Genomic DNA, 16,322 nt, shown 5'->3' on the forward strand with positions numbered 1-16,322 from the left:
TAAGAGGTCCAGAATTTTGTGTAACACTATGATATGGTCTGATGTATCAGTGGGGCTACCAAGCTGTTTGTACATGCAACGACATCAGGCAGGCTGTTCTGTCTGCACTATTTTAGGGTGTCTTCCCTTGCTGGCAAGCTTCAGCTGTCCCCCCCACCACCCACTGCCATCAGAGACTCAGCCTCTCTCGTCCCATTTGAAATTGATCATCTGTGGCTAAATAAGGAGGGCTGAAGAACTAAATAGCCATGCTTGTTAGAACAAGAGTAAAGAGCCTCTAAGGAAGGACCAGTGGCCTCTCTAACAGTGCACAGGATTCATCATGGCTATTGAAAGGGCCCAGAGGCCTTGACTGCAAATTTCAGGGCTCATAAAGGCTTCAGAATTCCAGATAAGAGTGATTCTGATGTGAACAGGTCAGCAAGGTGAAAAGAAAACCCACCTGGGAGTAACCAATGATGTTCCCATTGTCATCGAGCACGTTGAAGCTGATGACCGGACCCTGAACCTCTGGGCTGCTGAACTCAGAGTCACTGTAAATCTGCACGACAGGGGCTCCGTTGGGGTACCGAAGGGTGGACAAGGCGGTGTAGGTGTACTGAGCCAGGGTAAAGGTGTGCTGCCTGATGTTCTCCATTCCACCTCAAAACAGTTATGAAAACAAAAGGGGATCATGAACTTTATGTAAAATTCACTATCTCATTTTTAAGAAAATGAGATCATTATAACTGGCAAACTTGGACCTCATATTAACGATTTTAAATACTTGTAAATACTTCATGGTACTGCCCACATGATAAATGATTAGGTCATTGGTACTGAACGACAGTTTAACCACTGCTGCTTCTGTGGAATTTTTCCATAGAAATTGTTGTTGTCATCTTCCTTTTTTTTTTTTTCCAGTTTTTTGCACTTTAATGTGTAATACTCGAGGTACAAGAAAACTGCATCTAACATTGTCATAAATCAAAGAAATCAGATCAGTCATCAAGGGCTCCAGAGTGAACAGCATCTTCATAACCTCCATGCTTATCGTCTTTGCTTTCTGGGTATAATTTAATAAGATCATCAATTTGAAGAATGGTGATTGCAGCTTCAGTTGCAACGTTCAAACTCTGAACTTTAACTATGGTTGGTTCAAACACCCCTGCTTGTTTGTTGTCTCGGGGTTTACCATTGACCAAGTCAAGGCCAATCCATTTTAGATTTTCACGTTCTGGGTACACTGGAGCCTCACTATGAAAAGCTCTTAATTTTGCAACCAGATCTGTGGAGTCTTGGGCAGCATGAACTGCAAGAGTATTAGGAATAACAAGAAGAGATCTTGCAAACTCGGCAATAGCAAGCTGTTCCTGGGAGCCCATGCTGGTGTGTAGTTTTTTTTGTTTGTTTTTGTTTTTTGGGTTTTTTTTTGCTGTACGCGGGCCTCTCACTGTTGTGGCCTCTCCCATTGTGGAGCACAGGCTCCGGACGCGCAGGCTCAGAGGCCATGGCTCATGGGCCTAGCAGCTCCGCAGCATGTGGGATCTTCCCGGACGGGGTCACGAACCCGTGTTCCCTGCATCGGCAGGCGGACTCTCAACCACTGCGCCACCAGGGAAGCCCTGGTGCATAGTTTTTGAGGTGTATGGAAAGGGCTGCTTCTATAGCACCCTCACCCGGAGCCACAGTTTGACTCCAAAACTCTTCACTACACAAAGAGCATCATGTAAAGAGTGCTCCACCCCGTCACACATGAATTTGCCCCACGTAAGATGACTGACGCAGAGGTACGAGCCTTAGTGCTATTTTAAAAACAGTGAAATTCTTAAATCAATGCTTTAATAAGTCCATGCAGAAATTCACTCCAAGTGCCTTGATGAAATCCTGTTTACACAGGACATTTAGACATGGAAGCAATGTCTAGACCATGGAGAAGAGATGAAATGGTTACTTCACCTCAATTTACAATGGCCCAACATTATTTTATCCCATGCGTATAACTGCTTATATCATTGCAAGACTATAGCAGCCAATAAATGGGAAGTCATCTTCCTTTTAAAAAAAAATGTTACTTAAAGATTCAGATAATTTAGACCCTTTGGTAACAGATTGCAAAAATGTACAATTTTGTCTTTAAATGTATCTCTTTTTTGCTGTTGCTATTTGTTTTTGTTAATGTTTAAATCTTTTTTTTTTTTTTTTAGTTTCTTGGCCACACCACACAGCATGCGGGATCCTAGTTCCCTGACCAGGGATCAAACCTGAGCCCCCTGCAGTGGAAGCTCAGTGTCCCAACCACTGGAGCGCCAGGGAAGTCCCCTAAATCATTTTAATATCATACAAAGCAGTTAAGGATACTTGCTATAACATGGACGAACCCTGAAAACATTATGCAAAGTGAAATAAGCCAGACACAAAAGGACAAATTTGTATTATTCCTCTTATATAAGGTGCCTAGAATAGGCAAATTCATAGAAACAGAAAGGAGAATAGAGGTTACTAGGGGTTAGGGGAGGGGAAATGGGGAGTTACTGTTTTTTCAGTTTGGGATGATGAAAGTCCTAGAGAAGGATAGTGGCGATGGTTGCTCAATGATGTGAATATACTTAACGCCACTGAACTGAATATTTTAAAATGGCTAAACGGGTACATTTTATGTTATATAGATTTCACCACAATTTTTTCTAAAAAAGAGCCTAATTAAGTAGGAAAAATCAGGGTTTGCCTTACTGTGGGGCTGATATTGTCAATCTGCCTTCAGAGGTGCCCCTGGCTCTGTCAGACCCTCTCACTTGTGGTTTGGATACCTTGCTAGTATCTGTCCTTGAGAAAGTGCTCATTTCTCAGTGTCTATCTTGATTATCTCCTCTTTGTCTGGATGATGCCCACTCACCTCCCTGCATTACTGTCACGACAGCTCTCCTTTGAATTCTGTCTGCCTGCAGTTTTAGGCTTAGGCTGAGGACCTAAGCGTCCCCTTATTACGACGAGAGAGAGAGGCAGGGGGGCTGCCTAACTGCTAAGCCGCGTCCCTGATTCACCATAACCCCATACCCATGTGGATGGTACAAGCAGTGTCACCCTGTTCTAGAAGCTTAGCCTCTGAAAGGAGCGTCCAGAGTGCAGCAGGAGTGAGGAGTCATGGCTCACCAGACAGAGGTTCTTCCAGCCTTGTGCCAAGCCCCATAAGATGGGATGTGGCATCCATCTGTGTGTTAGGCTGTGGGGAATGTCCCCCACCTGCTCACACACCCCAAGCACTTGTCAGGAAAGAAAACATGTATCATTGCAAAGGCCAGCAGAAGAGACAGCGTTTGGGGGCTCAGGGTTAGGCGTTAGCATTTCCTGGGTTTAAACCCTAGCCCTCCCAGGTTCCAGCTCCCTGGTCCTGGGGAAGGCATTCAACCTCTCTGAGCATAAGCTCCTTCGTGGGCAAAGTGGGCTCGTCATAAAGCTCCCCTGTGGGAAGACCCAGCAAGGTAAGAGCTAAATAAGGTCTCAGGATCTGTAAGCATTCCCAGTGCAGGGATCAAGGAGGGCTCCTCTGTGTCTATGAGGTTATTAATCTCTGGATTTGGAATGTCTATCACTTGTTAAAATGTGCTTTTAACCGACCAAAAAAAGGTCCAGTTTCTTGCTCTTGCCTCAGAAGTCATTTCTGGAAGTTCTTTAGAATCAGCTTCATCTGCATCAGTGCAGAGCTGCCATGTGCCAGTCACCTGCACAGACTCTCTCCTTACCTGAATCCCACCCAGGCCAGGGCTCCCTCGAGGACACGGACAACAGGAAGCAAATTCCACACAGATAAAGAGGTCCACTGACCTGTGAGACGCTCTAAGACATCGAATCCATGTTTTAGCGCTATCACGTCAAGGAAGGAGATGGTGCCATCTTCAAACCTGTAATGGTGGTGAGGGGGATAAGGTCAAGTTGTGGCTAACTCCTCCGTGTGCATTTTGTATATGTGACAACAGGGCTTTGACTCTAGCCTTGGCCGTAGTCTATGGAGACCTTGCCTCTGCTGCCTTATACAACGCTGCTCTCCCCTCTCCTCCTCAAGGGCCGTGCACACCAAGACATGCGGGCTGCCTCTGGCCCTGATCTGGTCTGCAGCTTACGTGGGATGGGCTGGCAGTGGTGATAAAGGGCCCTGAAAGACAGTCACCACCTTGGAAGACTTCAGACTTGACAAAACCTCAAGTGTTGTGGGCTCTGGAAGTGCTGCCCTTGACCCCAAGAGAGCACCACCGACAGGGCATCAATCCAGTCAGATCAATATTGTACAGCCATGAGGTTCTTAACAAGAGTCTATGATTCTTAAGTCTATAGGACCACAGCTATTATAAGGCTCTCAATAAACTTCCTGATTATCTTTATAATTATATTTGCATTTTATAATTATTCATTTAGATAAAATCCTCATCAAATCTTTATTGTCTATGTACTGCATGCCGGGCACTGTTCTAGGTGCTAAGGATACAGCAGTTAACGTGACAGGTAGGATCCCTGCCTTCACAGGGCACAGAAACAAGGAGTAACAAACAGCAAACACGCAGGGAAGCCAAATAAGCATCAAGCCAGGGGGTGACAAGTGCAATGAAGTTGCCTAAGCAGGAGGGCTGGCGGCTGCTTTAGGTGAGATGGTCAGGGGAAGTCTTCCCCCCGAGGGAGATCATTCGAGCAGAGACCCAGTGGAATTAAGGGAGCGAGGGAAACTGCTCATTTTGGAAACAGTTTTGGAGGGAAACAGAGTTCCAGGGAGAGGGTGCAGCAAAGGCCCTGAGCAGGTAGAGCCGGAACAGCAAGGAGGTCAGTGAGGCCCGGAGCAAGAGAGCAAGGTGGAGGGTGGTAGGAGAGCAAGTCAGGGGACTGCACCCTGGATGAGACGAGTGGCCGGAGGGCTCTGAGCAGAGAGGAGTGACCAGATGGGGCCTAGGTTTTGATAAAGCGCCTCTGGCTGCTTCATTAGCGAGGGGGGAAGCCTGGGACACAGCGAGGTGTTTCCAGCAAGCATCCCATAAAGGGTGGTGACAAACAGCAGTCTTATGCAAGTTGAAGCTTTCAATGGAAATACCATGTTTTGTATTTTAACACTCTAGGGATAAGAGTTGCTCAAAATATTATTACCGGAATGTTAATATCCTTATAAAACTAATGGTAATTAATAGATATATAGAAGTAATAATGAATCAGTTGATAATTAATCGACCATTAATAAGTTAGTAACTAATGACTCCTTAATAAATTAAACATGATTAGGCAACAATGGCTTCTGTTATTAATTGATCAATAATAAATAATTATTGATCAATAATTAACAGACTCTTAGGAGAAAAGGGAGGTTTTTTTGTTTCCATCAGGGGTTGTTTCTCACAGATGCATGTTCAAGAAACATTTGAGTTGCGTATTAAATCTCAAGCTCTAGTCCTAGGTTCACAAGAAATATATGAGGCTTCTAATGGTAAATAAATACATTCAGCTTTCTGGGACTCTTGGTGCAGCACCTGCTATAAGGCGATTCACCCAAATTGAAGGCAAGAGGTCCGGTCCAGCCCAGCCCACTCATGCCGTGCCTGTAATGAGCTGCCCCACTCCTCTAGGTCTTCAGGTGCCCCTACTGACTAAAGTTTGGGCTGTCATTTTGTTCTGCCTTTAATTTACACGATGTTGTGCCAGTCATACTTTTCTCACCTGGTTATATTATATGCTACGTTATCACACTTGGATTCAAAAGGTTTTACGTTAGCTTTCCTGTTTTAGAATCATGCAACTATGGAAAAATCCTAAGTGAAGGAGACATCAGATAGCCTCATAGCGTACTGATGCCAACTCAACCTTGGTGCTTCACCTGTATTAGCTCTAAATAATTGTATCCTTTTAGAGGTGCACTTTATAGGAAAAACATGAGGTGCAGAGATCAAGTCACAGGCTCCTATTCCCCCAAACAGCGTGCAGTGGAGCCAGGATTCACTCCCCAACGGTCCAGCTCCAGAACCTACACTCTGGACTATGACTCTACTGCCGAGGCCATGTCCCTACCTGCAGGACCCTTGAGTCTGCACCTGGGTCTGCGGGGGATCTAAGCCACCTTCCCATCCAGGCCCCGGGGCCTTCTCAGGCACCAGCAGAGTGACCAGCTCCTGGCCCCCACCTCATGGTATCTCCCACTGTTGCACCCAGCAGAACCCTGGGTAAGCTACCATTTTCACCCTCTCATACCTTCAACCTTACAGGCCCCAGCCACTGGCATCTGGGGCATTCCTGGGCATGAGCCACACTGCCTGCCCCTGCACCCTGAGAATGACACATAGACCAGCAAACCCAGGCAAGGAGCTGCCTGCCCTCAAACTTCCTTGGTAACCCCCGGGAGGCTCACAGAGGCTGCTGTTAGCTGTGCCCCTGAGTCTGGTGGCCTCTGATTTAACTGGTCCCTCTTGCTGCCTAGACACGAAGCTGAGCTGATACTAGCTGCTGAAATACAGCTATGCTGTCAACATGTATGCACACTTGTTCCAAATGGCACCATCCTTTTAAATCACTGCTTCAATTGCTGCCCCCTCATGTCAGTGCTGTGGCAAAGGCCTGGGGCCCATCCTCCTTACTCCCTGGAAGGCCTTCATCTCTTCTGCTCATAGCCCTTCCCTGCAGGCCCTCATCCTCCCACAGCTGTGGAGAAGCCCACACACAGGGCAGAGTCCACAGCCCCCTGTGGCAGCTCCAGCTGACCTCTGACTCCCGGATCCGGGCCCTGCCACCCAGCACCTCCCTTGCACCATCCTACAGGTGGCATAGGCCAGACCCCAGCCTTGCTGAGCTCCAGCAGCCCCTCCCATCACCGGGTTACCTTTCAGCCACCGACTCTCTGGGGATATAGAAGTGTTCTTCTGCAAGGTATGCAGCAGCCGTGCCTCCTCCAAAGTAGGTTTTCCTCAGCAGAGGAGCTGAGCGGCTACTCACCAGCAGGGCGCCCAGGCCAGTGGGAAAGCCAAAGATCTTATAGAAGGAGAGGGGGACAAAGTCGGCCCGGTGAACTGACAGGTCCAGAGGCGAGGTGCCCACGTAGGCAGCCGCATCCAGCAGCACAAACCACTTCCCAGGCCCGCCCACGGGGCGCATCCGCCCAGACTTGACCTCTTCTATCCAGGACAGGGGGTACCTGGTCCCGGAAAAGTTACTCTGAGCTGGGTAGCAGAAGAGATGCAGAGGCTGGCCGTTGGGGTCGCTGGCAGCGGTAGCATCCTGTTCTTCCGCCAGCCACATGTCCTCTGGCCTGACTGGGATGGAAGTGATGTTCATGGCCGCGGTGACCTCCCTCATGCCCACCACAGACGTGTGGCTGTCAGTGAGGTAACAGAAGCGACTCCCACTGCTCTCTGGGCCTGGGGACGCCCACGGGAAAGCCTCTGCCACCAGTTTAAGAGCAGCTGTGCTCCCGGCCGTGAAAATCACAGTGTAGTCCTCTGGGGAGGTGTGGAAGTGTGCCAGGATCCTGGAAGAAGCACAGCATCAGGGAACTCCTTAGTTTCCCTCCAGTGTTAAATGTTTGGAGCTAGTTGTATTTCAACTAAATACGACATCTCTCTACCTTAAGAGGTAGGAAAAAGCCAGACAGGCTTTGCCACATTGTGAAGTTAGGGCAGGGGCAGAGGAAGTTGTGGGAAAAGATGGCAAATGGGTGCAAACCAGCAAAATCACCCAGCCTCCCAAATCCCCACCCCCAAATGGAGAAGACAAAAATCCACAACTACCTTAAACTCAGTTGAAAACACCCCTTCTTGGTCTACTGTCTGGCTCTATCATAACAAGTTTTCAATCATCAACTTGTTTAACATTGCGGGGTTTTTTTGTTTTGTTTTTTGTTTTTTTTTTGCAGTACGCGGGCCTCTCACTGTTGTGGCCTCTTCAGTTGTGGAGCAAAGGCTCCGGATGCGCAGGCTCAGCAGCCATGGCTCATGGGCCCAGCCGCTCCACAGCATGTGGGATCTTCCCGGACCGGGGCACAAACCCGTGTCCCCTGCATTGGCAGGCAGACTCTCAACCACTGCACCACCAGGGAAGCCCCTAACATTGCTTTTAATACGGACAACCCTATAGCAAAAGAGTATAATTTTCAAACTGGAAATAATTTGAAATTGTATAGATTCAAATATCTTTAGGTACCACCTACATTATTTGCCAAAAACTAATTAATTTGTTATGTGCCAATATTAGTAAAGGGGGGAAAACAGAAAAAACAAGATGTTTAAATCTGAAATACGAAAAGAAAAAAAAACAGAGAAAGCATTTTTTTTCGTCCTGAAAACAAGACTTAGGAACCTGGGTCACTCCTTGTCACTCTGGCCCCCAGGAACTCTGGCACCAGCCCAGAGCCACACACAACATCTTGGGCACCTCAGAGGTGCCCACCTGTGCTTCTGGTCGGCCCCACTCTGCACCTGTTCAGGCTCACCTTCCTGTCCTCTGACCCTGATGGTTATCCGCGTGCATGTGTGACCATTTAGCTGAACGTGATCTTCCTGAAACCAACTCAGAAGCTTTGTGGGATGTGGGCAGGTGGTAGGAAGTCCATCCACCCACAGGTACCCAGACAAGTTGGCGCCCCTGCTGCTCACCTGTAGCGCACCTGTTCCACCGTGTCATGGGTGAGCCTGCTGCTGATGTTCTGGCTGTGAGGATTACCTGGCAGGTTACAAAGACAAAGCCGTTGGGTCACTACTTATAGTCTCTCCTTTTGTGTTCCTCCAAAATCCTCTCCCTCAGTTTCTCAAAATTTAAGCAAAAAAAAATATCATAGGACCCAGCCTTCCTCAAGTTCCAAACAGTAAATTTAATCAGGGAAGTGAGAAAATGCAGAAAGAAAGGAAAAGTCAAGCAAGACAAAATAATAATGGTTTAGCCATTAAACAAAGTCAAGGACCTTTAGTTCCTCCTCAAGGGCTATAGATAATATTCTGGGCCATATCCTTTGAGCTATTTTATAGATACTAAAACCCATACCAGGTGGAAGAAGTTAACTGTATGCTGCCCCTACCCAGTTCTCCATTCACGTCTCCACGGCTCTCCTCCCCTCCCTGTTTCTGGGCTGGTTCCTGAAACCACCGCAGGGTCTTGGTTCATGCTGTTCCTTCTGCCTAATCTGCCCTCTCCTCTTTTCCAAGTGAATTCCTGCTCCTCCTCTAGCATCCGCCCCACTCCTGTAGAAGCTTTCTGTGACACTCACGCTGCCAACTCACCGTCACTCTGCAGATACAGACCCCCATAGCGCCCGGGGCCTTTTGGTCACAGCCCTTTGCTCAACTGATAATTTACTTTATTTACATTTTACACTACTTTACTTTTCTTTTTTTTTTTTTTTAACATTTATTTGGCGATCACTTGATTGAGGTCTTGTCTTTACTAGACCATAGTCCATGAAGGCAGGGACTGTATTTACTCTGTTCCCATTACAGCACCATGCCCCCAACACCAGAGTGGCCTAATAAACACTTACAGAGTGAATGAATGAATGAATGAATGAATGTTCCTCCTGCTGTCCCACCCTCTGCACTGGGCTGGTCCCACAGGGTCATCCCACCACCAAACACAGCACCCCGTGCCCTTCCTGCCACTGACCTCTTCTTCTGGAAGTAACCTGCATGTCCCTGAGGCAGTCCCTCCCACTCAGCAGCACATGTGCTCCAGGGACCCACCCTGGGTGCTTGCTTGCCTGACCCCCTCTCTCACGGGGCTTACTCAGCTTTGTGTGTTCAGCACTGTCCCCGCCTGTTAATATGACATTTTATTAAGCATAGATATATTAGCTGAATGTAGTTGGCTAATGTTCAGTGCAAAATCAGTTATGCTGTGTTTTCCTTTACCATAAACATTTTCCATGAGATCTTTAGTGAAGCTTGTAAGCTGGCTCTGGGGGAACAACGTGGCTCCTGCATGGTCAAGATAGACAGTTCCTGAAAGAAAACACAAAATAAAGCTGTGATTATTTTTCAGAGGTACTCCACTCATTTCACCTAGATCTAGTTTGTGTGAACCTGACCAGTGCCCATATGATGTGTTTAGACATAACACCAGGCCACTGATTTCTCCCAGCCTCTTGATATGCATGCTCTTTTTAAATATTCTTTCTCTTATTCTTTTCCATTAAGGTTTATCACAATATACTGAATACAGTTCTCTGTGCTATGCAGTAGGATCTTGTTATATAATAGTTTACATCTGCTAACCCCAAACTCCCAGTCCTTCCCTCCCCCATCCCTCTCCCCCTTGATGTGCGCTTCTGAGTTCAAGTGGAGGCCTGAGCAATGGGAGAACTGCACTTTCAACATCGAATGACCCTTAGAGCCCTGAGAGCCTTCCTGATGAACCAGCTCTCTTCTGAACCTGGAAGAGCAGCCCACACAGAGGAGAAGCCCAGCCGACGTTCACAATTCAGGATGGCAAAGCTATTTCATGTTATGACACACACCCTATTCTGGAGTTTCCGCGCAGCTTCCCAGGCTGTCAAGCCCTGATTCTACATTCCCATAGTGAGTTCCAAAGTCCTCAACCCTAGAACAGCTGTGACAGCTTCGGAGATGACTGGGAATGGCTGTGGTCTTTCCAGTCTCTCTCATAAACAGAGAAAGGTAAATTTAGATGACCCTGAGATACCAAGCATTACCAATCAGATTGCCCCAGATCAAAAGGGATAACTCACTGTATGGGTGACGGTGTGGGGAAACAGGCCTGCTGTTACACGGCTGGTAGGAGGGTAAATGGGTGCAACTTCTTTATGGACAGAAATTTAGCAATATCGTTCATGCTTTAAAAATGCAAACTCCCTTGACCTAGCAATTTGTCTTCCCGGAATCCATCTTATAAATTGTGAAATGGCCTGTCAGTGAGGACATTCAGTGCAGCACTGTCTGTAAGAGCAAAGGGTTGGAAATGACTTAAATATCTATCAACATGTATTTAAAATAAAGAATTTGAATACACCCATCTAGTACTGACATGGAACAAACTCCAAGATATGTTTTCAAGAACATACAATGTGAATAGATTCCTTCATTCTTTCATGCACTTCACAAATATTTTTTGTCTTGTGCAGGATGGATTTTTCATTTATTTTATAACAGCTTTATTGAGATTAATTCACATACCGTAAAATTTGCCCTTTTAAAGTGTATGATTTAGTGGTTTTAGTATATTCTAAAGTTGTGCAACCATGGCCACTATCTAATTTTAGAACACTTCATTCATCCCCAAAAGAGACCCCATACCCATCACCACTCACTCCCCAGATCCACCCAGCCCTAGCCCCTGGCAATCACCAATCTATTTTCTGCCTCTATAGATCTGTCTACTCTGGACATTGCATATAAATGGAATCATACAACATGTGGTCTTTTGTGTCTAGCTTCTTTCACTTAGCATATTAATTTCAAGTGCATCCATATTGTAGCATGTATCAGAACTTCATTCCTTTCTTGTGACTGAATAGTATTCCATTGTATGGATATGCCACATATTTTGTTTATCTATTCATCTGTTGATGAATATTTTGGTTGTTTCCAATTTTGCCTATTATAAATAATGCTGTTATGAATATTTGTGTACAAGTTTTTGTGTGGACATATGTTTTCTCCCATTTGGTTGGTTGTTCTTTCACTTTCTTTATGATAGCCATTGAAAAAAATTTTTTTTAATTTTGATGAAGTCCAAGTTGTCTATTTTTCTGTTGCTTGTAATTTTGGTGTCATAAGAAACCATTGCCTAATCCAAGGTCCTGATGATTTCTACTTATGCTTTCTTCTAAGAGTTTTATTCTTTTAGCTCTTATATTTAGGCTTTGGCCCATTTTGAGTTAATTTTTTCATACAATGTTGAAGAGGGGTCCAACTTCAGTCTCTGGTGTGTGGATACACCCTTTAAGAGACTATTCTTTCTCCTGTTTAATAGTCTTGGCATCCTGTTGAAAATAAATTGACCATAGATGTATGGGTTTATTTCTGGTCTTACAACTCTACTCCATTGGTCTATGTATCTATCCGTATGCCAATACCACATTGTTCATTGTTTTGATTACTATAACGTTATATAAATCTTTCTTACCTTTAGTTTTATGGCAGTGTAAGTCCTTCCACTTTGTTCTCTTTTTTTTCAGTAATTTTTATTTTATTTTATTTTTTGGCTGCATGGGTCTTCGTTGCTGCACACGGGCTTTCTCTAGTTATGGTGAGCAGGGGCTACTCTTCATTGTGGAGCACGGGCTCTAGGCACACAGGCTTCAGAAGTTGCAGCATGAGGGCTCAGTAGTTGTGGCACACAGGCTTAGTTGCTCCATGGCATGTAGGATCTTCCTGGACCAGGGCTCGAACCCATGTCCCCTGCATTGACAGGCGGATTCCCAAACACTGCGCCACCAGGGAAGTCCCTCAACTTTGTTCTTTTTCAAGATTGCTTTGGGTATTCTGGATCCTTTGCATTTCTATATGAATTTTACGATCAATTTGTCAAAAACTGTCTGGGATTTTGATAGGAATTGTATTGGATCTGTAGGTAACTTGGGGAGTATTGCCATCTTAACAATATTAAGTCTTCCAATCCATGAATACAGGATGTCTTTCCATTTATTTAGGTCTTCTTTTATTTCAATGATATTTTGTAGTTTTCAGTGTATGTCTTGTACTTCTTTTGATAAATTTATTGCTGTGTATGTTATTCTTTTTGATGCTTTGGGAATTGTTTCCTTTATTTCACTTTCATAGTGTTCATTGATACTGTATAGAAATTGAATTGATGTTTGTATACTGACCATCTATCCTACAGCTTTCTTGAACTTGTTTTTTTAGTACTAATAGCTTTGTGTGTGGATTTTTTAGGATCTTTTGTATACAAGATTATACTCTCAGCAAGTAGAGATGTTTTACTTCTTCCTCTCCAATCTGGATGTATTTTATTTCATTTTGCTGCCTAATTGTCCTGGATAGAACTTCTAGCACAATACTGAATAGAAGTGGTGAGAAGAGACATCCTTGCTTTGTTCCTTATCTTAATGGTAAAATTTTCATTCTTTCACCTTTAAGTATGATGTTAGCTGTGGTTTTTTTGTAGATGGCTTTATCAGGTTGATTAAATTTCCTTTTATTCCTAGCTTATTGAGTGTTTTTATATTCAAGAAATATTTACTGAGCACTTACTCTGTTCCAGGCACTGTTCTAAGTGCTGGGGACATAACAGCAGACAAAATAGAAGCTGGTATGATAATGACAGAGAAAGACCATAAACAAATAAATATTAACTATGTCAGGTGGTAAGAAATGTTATGGCTCAACTATGTTAAAAAAAAAAACCATGTACACACACATATAAATATAGACAAGCACTGGAAAGGCAAACAAGACACAAATAGCAGCAGTTGACTCTGGGATGGCCATAGTGGTGGCAACTGGAGTTGGGGGTGCTCCCTGGCCATTCTTCATCCTCTTTTGACTTTTGAATTTGGTACCATGTTAAATGTATTACCTAGCCAAAAAAATTAGTTTTAAAATAATGTTCTCATTTACTAAAGATTCATAAATAGAAAGGTACCACACCAAAAGAAAGGCTTTTGTCCACCCAGCATTAGGGAGACGCTTATGGGGAGCATTAGTGCCCTGTCGCTATTAGAAGTCGGCAAACGACCCCCAAACCAATCGGCATTAGGTCTTCAAGAAAGGGAATTCAGGGTCTCTTCTGGCTCATGCACCTTCCGTTCTTGGTTCCATGAAGGGTGAGTGACCATCAGTCAGCACCCAGAGGCTTTAAGAACCACTTGAACCACAACTGTGTAATCAATATGCTCCCTTCACCAAAACAAGGACATTCCCATCCAATGGGTTATGCAAAATATTTCAGCACTTAAAGGTTAAGCATTTAATTATCCAGAGCAACCACTTAACCAGACAAATTCTCAAACCTGCAAGAAAACTTTGGGGGTGGGTAGGGGTCAGGGATAGGAAGAGGAGGTGAATCTTACATTATTGTGGTTTGGTTTGTTTTTCCCTGCCCTCTTTCTGGTTCGTTTGTTTCTGTGTGAAAAAAGGGGGGGATATGTTCCTAGACTCCCAGCAGTGGGAAGGGTGAGTTTATAATCCACAAAGTCTACTTCAACCATAATGTAGAGGAAATGCTGGGAAGTTGTACTAGATAGATAGATAGATAGTAGATAGGTAGGTAGGTAGATAGATAATCACAGAACACTATCACAATTACAGTAGATGTTAAAAGGGCACTGAAGGCCAGCCTGGGATCCTGGCTATCACATCTAAACTTTAAATTTGAGGAAAAGGGTGCTGTTCTCTGAGAGACAAGAATGAAACAAGGAGGGATCTACTTTCTACTTTCCCAGGGTAGTGTTGAGGGGAGAGGTCAGCCAATGATGGGTGTGAGGGATCAGAGCTGGAGGGGATTAGGGGATTAAGGGAGAGTGATGCTGAAATAATTACCTACTGTACGATAACAGCTTCTGGGATTTGCTTCAAAAGAATGGGGAGACTTTCTCTCAAGTCCTCTGCACCTGTGGGTATTCATTCAGTTCAGAAAGAAAAGGAGAGAGAGAGAGAGACAGAGAGACAGAGAGACAGAGGGGGCTCTGTCTCCAGCAGGTGAGTGGGCAACCAGGAAGATCGGGGATCGGGGAGGGAGTGAAGAGAGGCCGCCAGAGGGCCCCTGTCTCCTCCCTTGAGCTTCCCTACTTAAGTACAGATGGGGCCACTCGAGGAGGAGGGCACAGCCCTTAAAGCTCCCAAAGGGGGGGAAAAAACAATCACGTTCCGGAACATGAGAAAACGACCCAAAGAGCTGAAGTCAGCTACCTGATAACTGAAACATAAATCATGGCTGCTGTTCTGCCACAAGCAGGCAAGCGGCACCAACTGTTCACCACGACAGAATAAATACACCTCAGAGCCCAGTGCCCGGCGCCACGACCTGCCCACTTACCCGGCACCCCGCCCAGTTCAAACAGCACGCCCTTCTAAGGCTTGGTGAAGCCCCTCACAGAAGGTTGCTGTTAAAGGATGAGTCCCGCCCCGGTGCGGAACGCCCTCCCGCCCTGCAGCAGTGGGCTGGAAGGACCACTGGCCAGATCAAGCTTGTCTTCCAATTTAACCTGCCTGTTCCGCCTTGCGGAACTCGAAGGCACGATAACATCCCGGCCCCCACATCCAATGTATTGGCTCGTCCTGTACTTAAAGTTCAAAATGCACGGTTTGCTAATTCTTCAGGTCCCCCAGCGAGCTGGACTTCCGAGGCATTGTCCTGCCTACACTAGTTGAGAAAAATGAGACTTCGAAAATACAAACTGCTGGGAGCCATCCCAGCGGAGTCTGGAGCGCAGCCTCGGGAAGCTCCTGAACGGCGGCTGCAGCCCCTCGGTCCTCAAGCCGCGCGCCCGCAGAGTCGTGGTCCCAACCCCGCGAGCTGGCCGCCCGTGCACCGCTCGCGACCCCGGGCAATCACCCGAACAGTCACGGCCGCCGGGCATTCCGGCATTTTGCAACCCCGGTTCCAGCTGGAACTTTAGAGCCGGGAGTCTCTTGGCAAGCGAAGGCAAAAAGAATCCTCAGCCCTATTCGCTGAGGGCGGAGACAGGTGGCAAAGGACCACTTTGGTTCTACATCCCTGGAAAGTCTAAGGAGCAAGAAGTCTTGGGGTTGCAGGTGGGACCTCAGAGAGCCGCGTCTACGAAGAGACACGAAGAGAGCTCGTGGACACATCCCTCCAGGTCTTTCGATTCAAAATGGGTTCCTAATGAGGTAACGCCGCTCCCGCCGGGAGCAAAAGTTCCTTCCACGTCGGTTCTAGAAACCGCGTGTCCCCCACGGCCTCCCGGCAGGCCCGGCACAACTGCCCCCGCCGGTCTCACCTGCCAAGCGGCCGAACTCGCGCGCCCGGAGCTCGTGCAGGCTGCGCCGGCCGTACCCATAGACGAGAGGCTGCGGGCTCGAGTCCAAGAACTGCGCAAAGGCCAGCAGCTCGGCCTCCGACTGCCCGGCCCCGCCGGTCATGACTGAGGCCTGAGTGCCGCGCAGTCCAAGCGGGCTGCGCCGAGGAAGCGCCGAGGCCCACCCGCCGCGACTCCGCCCCGCCGCGTCCGGGCCGCGTCTCCCGGCCAGCCAGCGGCACCGCGTCCCCGCCGAGGGGCGGCGCCTCTCCCTGCAGGCCGGGCCTGCCCCGGGCGCGCTGACTCACGGAGTTTCACTGCTTTCTGCCCTTTTCCCCCACCTGGGGGGAGGGGGATGGGGTGCCCGTGGTTGACTCTTTTAACTGCTTTCCAACGGAGTCCACGGAGACACCCCCAGACCCTTGGAACACAAAGT

The 16,322-nt window shown here is 46.7% G+C and overlaps 1 protein-coding gene and 1 non-coding gene across 7 annotated transcripts in view; both read right to left on the reverse strand.

The window, feature by feature from the left end:
* Window positions 1–16,114, reverse strand: part of MOCOS (molybdenum cofactor sulfurase) — a 56,082-nt gene extending 39,968 nt beyond the window's left edge. For 2 of the 6 annotated variants that reach the window (XR_010837084.1, XM_067016033.1), the window contains exons 1-6: window positions 15,869–16,059; window positions 9,840–9,929; window positions 8,595–8,661; window positions 6,827–7,471; window positions 3,805–3,881; window positions 443–642 (exon numbers count right to left, since the gene is read on the reverse strand). Coding sequence is in view for 5 of the 6 variants with exons in the window: in XM_067016033.1 (XP_066872134.1) it covers window positions 443–642; window positions 3,805–3,881; window positions 6,827–7,471; window positions 8,595–8,661; window positions 9,840–9,929; window positions 15,869–16,010 (1,221 nt within the window). In the remaining variant the exon portion in view is untranslated. Of the gene's footprint in view, window positions 1–442; window positions 643–3,804; window positions 3,882–6,826; window positions 7,472–8,594; window positions 8,662–9,839; window positions 9,930–10,675; window positions 10,884–14,943 lie in introns of those variants that run through there. The other 4 variants (XM_067016029.1, XM_059041322.2, XM_067016030.1 and 1 more) reach the window with 4 other exon arrangements.
* LOC131743009 (small nucleolar RNA SNORA20) lies at window positions 1,897–2,026 on the reverse strand. Its single transcript, XR_009331669.1, has one exon. It is a non-coding gene; the product is annotated as a small nucleolar RNA SNORA20 (small nucleolar RNA).
* Window positions 16,115–16,322: the final 208 nt, after the last annotated feature.

Source organism: Kogia breviceps, chromosome 15 (genome assembly GCF_026419965.1).
Source record: "Kogia breviceps isolate mKogBre1 chromosome 15, mKogBre1 haplotype 1, whole genome shotgun sequence".
Lineage (NCBI taxonomy): Eukaryota > Metazoa > Chordata > Mammalia > Artiodactyla > Physeteridae > Kogia > Kogia breviceps.